The sequence below is a fragment of the Bidens hawaiensis genome, unplaced genomic scaffold, assembly GCF_021521415.1.
Source record: "Bidens hawaiensis isolate Kalapana, Puna unplaced genomic scaffold, B.hawaiensis_p1.1 tig00008064_1, whole genome shotgun sequence".
Classification (NCBI taxonomy): Eukaryota; Viridiplantae; Streptophyta; class Magnoliopsida; order Asterales; family Asteraceae; genus Bidens; species Bidens hawaiensis.
In genome coordinates, this window is record NW_027491569.1 from 1,038,675 (window position 1) to 1,047,525 (window position 8,851).

Here is an 8,851-nt window from a genome sequence, read left to right on the forward strand (position 1 = left end):
ATCGTGATTAACGGCTTTTTCCCTTGTGATCAAACCATTCTGTTCACCGATATCACGCTTATACATTTGTTATTATCGAATTAGCACCTTACCTCACATAAGATTTGAATACTTGATCCTTAGCTGATTTTTGTCCAAAACAACTTATACTTGCCTTCTTTTAGCAAGTCATTTGAGTCCCCTAACAAGCAATTTTGCATCTTGAACAGTCATTTTGATTTATTCAGGACAAGTATTTTCCATTTGATACCATAACCAATTTTAGTACGTTAACCAAATTTTGCTATTTTGACTTCTTTGGACCAACCAAAGACCAAACTGAGACTAACATGTAAAACAAAAACCTTGAAATGATCAAGACACAATGAAATTAGAACAAAAGCATCAAAAATCAATAGATAATGCAAGTGAGAAAAACATTAATTCTTGATCATGTATCCTAAGCTTTAATAGCATACTTCCTTAATGGAAAGTACTTCTCCTTTTTACAATAACATAATCAAATAATTAGCATATCAAAATTACAAGTTTTCATATACAAAAACATGATATCTTTGAACGTTGATCAGTAATAATATATTGGGTCATATAATAAACCATTATAAAAAAACACTAATAACTATAATTAAAGGTACCAGAAACTAGGGCTGTGCAGCGGTTCAGAACCGAACGGCAACCAGATTGTACTTTAATGATTCCGGTTTGATTAGGAACAGGGTTAAGCGGTTCACATGTAAACGGTTCACGCCGGAACTGATTGTCAACTAAATTCTAAATACGAATTATTGAAAGGTGCGACAAACAAAAGAAAATTCATAAAATAAAACATTATTATATCATCATATTGTCTTTTAATGAAGGAGATTGAGAAAATATTAGAATGTCTCAAGATATTACAATAATACGGTTCGGATCTAGCTGTTCGGAACCGTGAATTACTCACCCCTACCAAAGCAAAGAAAGGAGACAGCTGGCACTAGGGATGCAAACAAGCCGGTTCCTGAGCTACTCAAGATCAAATCGAAAAAAAAGCACGAATCAAGCCAAGCTTAACCAAGCTAGAACCTATGCTTGTTTAATAAACGAGCCCGAACCGGTTTGGGCGCCTAAATGAGCCTAAAATTCATATAACTTTTAATCAATGTATTATAATAGCAATTATTATACACAGAAGTACGAAAAAAATAACTATATATTCTTTGTTCATGTTTATTCGTTAAGAAAACGAACTGAACGTATTTGGAACTCAGATCACAACCGGTAGCAACAACCTAGTACTAACCGCCATGGACACCGGCTGTCTTCTCAGAGCACTAAAACCATCAAACACAATCCTTAAAATACATCCTCGTATTCCAACTCACCCACCACGTTGTTTCACACAGGTCAATTAATTGATATCCATCACCAATTTCATTTCCAATTAATTATACCCACCACATTAATTTAATTAGTTACAAAAACCCATAATTTATTAATATGAATTTGTATTCAGGAACAACGTGGGCACACAAGGCTAGACAGAATAAGAAACGTTGTGCTTCGCGAGAGATTAGGGGTGGCGAACATAGCAGACAAGATAAGAGAGTGGAGATTGAGATGGTTTGGACATGTAAAGAGAAGACAGACGACGAATCCTGTTAGATCCGTAGAAAACATTACTATAGAGGGGAGGAGGGGTAGAGGACGACCGAAATTGACTTGGGATGAGAGGATTAGGCATGATTTGATAGACCTAAACCTCTCCGAGGACATGGTTGAGGATAGGAATTCGTGGAGAAGTAGAATTAAAGTTAAGGATTTTTAGAGAGAATTGAATACCTTAGGGCTTAGACTTAACTTTTTTAGGTCACATACCATAATGGTATTTCCCTTACATATTTTATTATTATTATTATTAGCTTTTATATTGCGGTTAAACTGTGACCTTTTTATTAATATTATTATAATTAGTAGTAGTTTTTTATATAACTGTTAAACTTTTTTTTTTTTTTTTTGCTTCATACACATGTTCTTAGAGCCGAGGGTCTCTCTGGAAGCCACCTCTTTATTCCTTTGGATAGAGGTACGGTGTGCCTACATCCCACCCTCCCCAGACCCTACCTATAGCTCTGCTGTCGGTGGGATTTTACTGGGTATGATTGATTGATTGATTGATTGTATTCAGGAACAGTGAAGAAGAGAGTGTACGATGGGTTATTGTTGGATGCAGGTGGAACACTTGTGCAGTTAACAAAGCCTCTGGAGGAAGCTTACGTAGTAAATACGGTCAGTATACGAACCGCAGAAGTTCGTTTATTTTAATAAGCGGAAGTTTGTTCGCTTATGTTTAAGTTTGTTCGTTTATGTCAGTTTAGTCTGGTTATATTAATTTATACAAGGCCTAATCAGTGTTGTATAAATCGCTAGGCGATAGTCGGGCGGTGGGGTAGGTATTAGCCAGATTATAATTTATATGTAAATTTTCAAATATACGATATACCAAATTTAATATATAAATTTCCAATTATGACTGATTTTGGCCAACTAGCGATTAATTAGGCACTAATCGATGGCCAGGCACGATTTTTACAACCATGGGCCTAAAAGATTGATATTCACGTTTACTTTTAATTTTTAATTCTTTTGGACTTCTATGTATTGATTTCACACCGCATAACTGAGCTTCAGCCGAGCTTTGGCTTGTTTAAGGCGTGGCACATGAGCTCGAGCCAAGCTTAGGCTCATTAAGGTTTTTACAAAGTATATAAAAGTAATAAATTTGTATATAAATTAATTAAAATATTATTAACGGGCCAAAATCGAGCTTGAACAAACGACTCACCAGCCGAGTTCGAGCTTTGGAAACAGAGCTTGAAACGAGCCTAGTCGAGCTTGGGCAAGGCTCAGGTCGTTTACACAATATATAATTAACGAGCAAAAATCTAGCTTGAAAAACGACTCACAGCCGAGCTCGAGCTTTAAAAACAGAGCTCGAAAAGAGCCTAGTCGGGCTTGGGCTAGGCTCGGGTCGTTTACACCCTGGCTTAGTAATTCTAGGTTCTCTGATTCATTTTACTTGGTTTCATCTATGAACTTTGTTTTCAAAATAAGTTAAATGCAGCTATTGTTATGACTTCGTTCCCCTTAGGTTTATAAACTGTTATGCACATTAAATAAAAATCATGAAAGCATCCATTTTGCTGGGTCAAAATCAGATACGCGAAGCCATGGTCATGTAGCTTACCTCTCTCGTGTTGGATGCTTTAGTCTTAAGTTATAGCATGTTAAAGTTGTCGTCACTTTATTAATCTGACGACAACTTTTAGACATTTTCAACCTAGCAAAAGGCGAGAATGTATTATGGTGTGAACCATTGTATTATGCTGCAGGGAAGGCATTAAGTGGCCAAGAGACTTAAACCCTCGGTATAACATCGTTAAGCGCAGTTAAATTTATAAAAAAAGACACCAAATTATACATAGGCCGCATCCCTTTTTGTTAAGTGTCGTAAAGGCGTATAGCGATGACACAACACTAGTCATCTTTAGTTGTTTGATAAGACTTAACTCTGCTATTCAAGTAAAAATCATGACCATGGCTCTGCTGCCTCTGCATATGTCATGGTAATGAAAAGCGCAGCGCTTTGGCGCCTAGGCGCAAATTTAGGGCGGGGCGTTCATTTCGCGCCTACTTTAACTGAAGTCGCATATATGGGAAAAAATATTCATTATGTAGTTTTTTATTTTTGTTTTCGATTATGTTGTTAATTCTGTTAAGATGCATTGTTTTAACCTGCTTGCTAAAGTTATATCTATTACTTTATGAATTTTTTGCTTTTGAGTATGAAAAAATTGGTTATTTTGTATTTTCATATGATTTTGGTAACCATGCCTGAAGATTATGCTTTTGAAATGATTTTGTATTTGAATAAATTACTGTTTGCCATTACAAATTTTGTTTGCGATTTTTTTTTAATTTAAGTGCGTTTTTTTTTCTCAGGCCCACGCTTTTTCTTGCGCCTAACGCCTAGAAGATGCCTATGGGCCTTAAGTGCGCCTATCGCATTTAATAACTATGTAACACACCTTGCAAAATGGCTACTTTCTTGATTTTCTCTTATAATATTCAATCTAAATCTTTGCATATAGGTTTAAATGCAACTCCTGCTGATATAAAACAAGGGTTTAAAAGAGCCTTTTCTTCTCCATGGCCCGAAAAACTTCGTTACCAGGTACCATTGTTATTATTATTATTTACATGATTTATCAGCATTTATTAATCTTGATTTTCTTCTTGTATAGGGAGATGGAAGACCATTTTGGAAGCTTGTTGTTTCTGAAGCCACTGGTTGTTCTAATAATGATTACTTTGAAGAAGTGTATGAGGTTATTCACCTAATGACTAACAACTAGTAATAATTTTGTTTTACTTAAAAGTTATTAATTAGCATATTTAGGGGGTGTTTGGGATTGCTTATTTTCACCAACTTATAACTTATAAACTTTTTGAAAAGTAATAAGGCGTTTGGGATTGCTTATATTGTGAGAAGAAAAGTTCCATAAGTTACACTTTTGTAACTTATTAACTTAATGAAAAATTATAAGGAGGTAAAATAAGGAATCCCAAACATCCCCTTAACTGTTACTTATTTGTGTTTTAACTAGTACTATGCCAATGGTGACGCGTGGCACCTTCCAACCGGCGCTCATAAAACACTAACGAATTCAAAAGAGTCTGGAGGTAATAATGTATTTGGCCGCTTGATCATTTTGTTACTTAATATGAGAATGATTATTTTACATTTGGGCTAAAATATTTGAGTTACTTATTGATTAAGTTCTTGTAAATTATTTTAAATAGAAAAACAAAATATCGAAATCTATAAATTTGGTTCGTTTTTATGACATGCCACACCAAAACCGAAGTTACAGTTCGGTTTTACAAAAAAACATACACAAAACTAAACTGTCGGTTTTTATTTCGGTTCGGTTTTTTGGTTTCATGCACACCCCTAATTATATTTTTTAAGTTCGCATATTTTGTAAGTAAATAATTTTTCATTTATTTTACAGTTAAACTGGCGGTTGTGTCTAACTTTGACACTCGCTTAAGGAAGTTGTTACAAGACCTCAACATTATAGACTTGTATCAACAACCAATATTATTAATAATATTGATAATTTTTTGAATATTAGTTTTTGTTGTTAGATTTGATGCTGTGATAATTTCTTGTAGGTTCCCAGCCGGATCTACACGAGATATCTCGTTCTACGTAGGTGCGGAATTCCTATGTAAGACGTTACGAGCGTAGAAGACGATACGATTAAACACACGTTACAATAAACACAAACACGTTATATTGCAACCTTAAACACGTGATATCAATCACTAATACTGGACTCGTTACACGTAAACTGAATAAACTGATTGAATCCTTTTTACTCTAAGCCGTAACCTAGGACACATATATCACGACAACTTCGCCTGGCATGTTCAGGCGAAGTTGTCACTAACTTCGCTTAGTTCACAAGTTCGCCTGTATCAGCGAACTTGTGAGCTAACTTCGCTTACATACAAACACAAATCCAAACGACTCGATTACAGACACTAGACACTGAACTACTGACATCATGTACCAACAGACTCCCCCTTGGCAGTAGCTTCATATCTTTATCTTCAAGCAAGTGTCTTGTAATCTTCAACAATCCTGAATCTTCATCTTTAAGCATTCACTCCTTCTCGTACACATACCGAAACAACTCTTTGATATTTCCTCGCTTCGTCTTTCCAAGCAGGATATAAAAGATTTTCTTCTCATTCAGCACCTGCAGATCAGCTCGAGACAGGTTCACTAGATGCATCGGATCATAGACTCTCAGCAGCTCTTGTTCATCTTCGTCTTCCATCACTGCTTCAGCTGTCTCACAATCTACATACCACCACTTTAGCTCTTTCAGCACATCCTTGGGCATCTGTTTCATCGGCACTTCTTTCAAACACCGGATCGGTTTATACTTCATAATCATCCAAGGCTTGCCATCTGCTCTCAACCCTCTATCTTTATCTTTGATAAGTTTACCCTTCTGTGGTTTCAGCAGCTCGAACTTCTTTTCCTTTATACTCTCCTTCCATACTATCTTCTCGATGACTCTAGCCATATTATCATCACTTCGATTTATCAATCCCAATCTGGCTAAGTCTTTCACTTCACATTCTGGCAGTGTGTTCAACGATCTCAACATTCTTTTGAAGTACTGAATACCATCATATCTCTTAATCACGAAGAGCCTCAACTGCTCATCGTATATCCAGCAAATAATCCCTTTTCTCGCTTCAGCATAGCCTCTAATGTTGTAAGTCTTTTTAAACATAGTAGGGACCGCTGGTTTCTTCGTTTTGACGAACCACTGAGCATAGCCTTCTTTCCATCTAGGCTGCTCTTCCCATTCAGTCTCATCATTTCCCATCTCTTTACTCATATCTGCGTTATCGACTTCTGGAATCTCATGCTCTACATTCTCTTCTACTATCTCTCCCTCTTCTATCTCATCATCAATCACAATCTGTTCACCAATCTTCTCTATCTCATCACTCGGTAATACATCATCATCACACATAAAGTCATCATCCATCTCCTCAACCTCCACTACCACCACATCATCACCACCAGCTGCAGTTGTCGACTCCCCCTGAGTTGTGGAAGTCCCAAGAGCTTGTACAGTTCTTGGCAACTCACCACCTGCACCTTTCGATGCATTGGGATCATCGTCTCGATCATTTCTCCTCTTGGTCCTCAACTCATCGCCTTTACAGCTCGTCTCCCCCTGAGATGCCAAGAACTCCTTCAGAGCATCTATGATTTTTCCATGTTCTACCAGCAGGGACGACTGCATCTGATTCTCTGCAACTAGGCGTTGAATAGCCTGGGTCTGGATAAGATTAATCCTTGACTGCTCTGCCACGACCCGTTCAAGTGCTGCTATTCGTTCAGAGTCTGATAGGGTTGCATCAAAATCAAACCTCATATGAGATATATCGTGAGTGTACTGAGGAGGGATTGCCGATGTAACCGGAACCTCAGAAGTAGACGTAACCGCAGGTGGTATCGTCACCGATAACCCTGCAGTGGCCACAACCATCGACTCAATAAAATGTGCCACGACCTCCGTTGGAGTAAGAGTTGGAGGTGGCAACGAGACAATCTCCAGAGCCGATAGTTGAAATGAAGTGAGTGGGAGGCCAAATGAGGATGAGGTAGCCACCACGGGAATGTCCGTGGCGCTTGGCCTTGTAACCTGTAATGATGAGGGAACCATTGTCATACCGGACAGTGCTGGTGGAGTGAGACGTACCACCCTCGAGCTCTCACCGGCTCCCGATCCTGCACCTGCCCGTTCCCTTCTTGATCTCCGAATCAACTGTTGTACCTCTTCTTCATAATCTGACTCGCTATCATCATCAGCTCTCTTCTTTTCCCATGAGTCCGTTCATGTGTTACCAAAATCCGTCTCGCTTCGGCCAATTCATCATCAGAACTGAGTCAGCCACCGTGGTAGCTGCCCTAGTAACATTCACACCCGAAGCTCGTTTTTTTTCAACCGAGACCTGTACATTCTCCTCTTGATCAACCATCTCCATGTCAAAAAATCCCTGACCGCCAAACTCTGCGTCAAGATCTATGTTCTCCTCCGGTGACACAACAGGAGCAGCAGGTATAGCTTGAGGTGCTCCTGCCTGTTGTGGTGCCGGGTCCCGAAACTCGTCCCCACGAGCAGGCACATACCCCGGGTTGATAAAGTACCCGAATAGTGGAGTATGCCGAGGACGGAGCTCAGGTTTGCTCCTCGCACTGGAGGATCTGCATTTGGCAAAGATCCTTTTGCTCACACTTTCTACGTATCGGATTGGGCGGCGCTGAGGTAGCGTTGGAGCAACATGATTCAAGATCATTTGGAGAAATCTTGGATACATGATAAATCTCTCACGCGCCACCGCTCTTCGTTGTCGATCGATCTCGTAGAAGACCATCTGACAAAAGCTGTAACGCTTGTTATAAGTCAGAGCAGTCATAGCCGACTGCATGGTCGCACCCATGCCATCAGTGCCCGCCTTTCTCCCTGACATGCATACAATCATGACATGCATGAGAAAGCGCCACTGGTCAAGCAAAAATCCCTTCCTTCTCTGGGTATCTCCCAAGGGACCTGAGTATCCCATCCTCAAAAACGCTCCATCACGGAAAGGAGCTACAAAATCTGTCGGGTCATCTCTTGTCTCATCTCCAAAACGTAAAGCCGCCCGGATTTGTTCAGATGAGAACTGAACAATGTGATTGTTGACTATTGCTCGCATCACCGGGGGCTCGACCCTACAATCATATTCCACGGTCTGCCAAAAATCCTCAATGTTTGGCAAGGATATTGGCAGTGTTGTCGTAATCGCGTGGAATATACGCGAGCGTAGTAGGAATGTGATGATTTCGCGGAAATCATCAACTCCGCTCGCCTCCGGGTCTAATGTTATATACATGTTGTGACCCGGGAAGAACTGTCTTTGGTTATCACCACCGTCATCACCGCCTGCACCACCTATAGCAGCCATATCTGCACCAAACAGACTAAGTTAGATAAGCGACAAAGCAAATCACAAGTTCGCCTGTTACCATGAGCGAAGTTGTGATCTTTTCTGTATAGGCGAAGTTAAAGGTGGGGCGAAGTTGGGAAACAACTTTGCTTCAACTTTAACTTCGTCTGTTAACTGTTAAGTAAAAAGGTCCAGGCGAAGTTAATGGTAACTTCGCCTAACCACAACATCGCCTCATAAACTGTTTTAAAAATAATTATCAGGCGAAGTTAAACCTCAGGCGAAG

General features: G+C 39.3%; 1 protein-coding gene across 1 annotated transcript; it reads left to right on the plus strand.

The window, feature by feature from the left end:
• Positions 1 to 1,351: 1,351 nt before the first annotated feature.
• On the plus strand, positions 1,352 to 5,254 carry LOC143636823 (uncharacterized; the record flags this gene model as incomplete). Its single annotated transcript, XM_077104314.1, has 7 exons — positions 1,352 to 1,385; positions 2,168 to 2,268; positions 4,070 to 4,213; positions 4,284 to 4,367; positions 4,647 to 4,722; positions 5,055 to 5,127; positions 5,191 to 5,254. Coding segments are annotated over 7 exons (576 nt in total), but the record flags the coding sequence as incomplete, so codon positions are not given.
• Between the last annotated feature and the right edge of the window lie 3,597 nt (positions 5,255 to 8,851).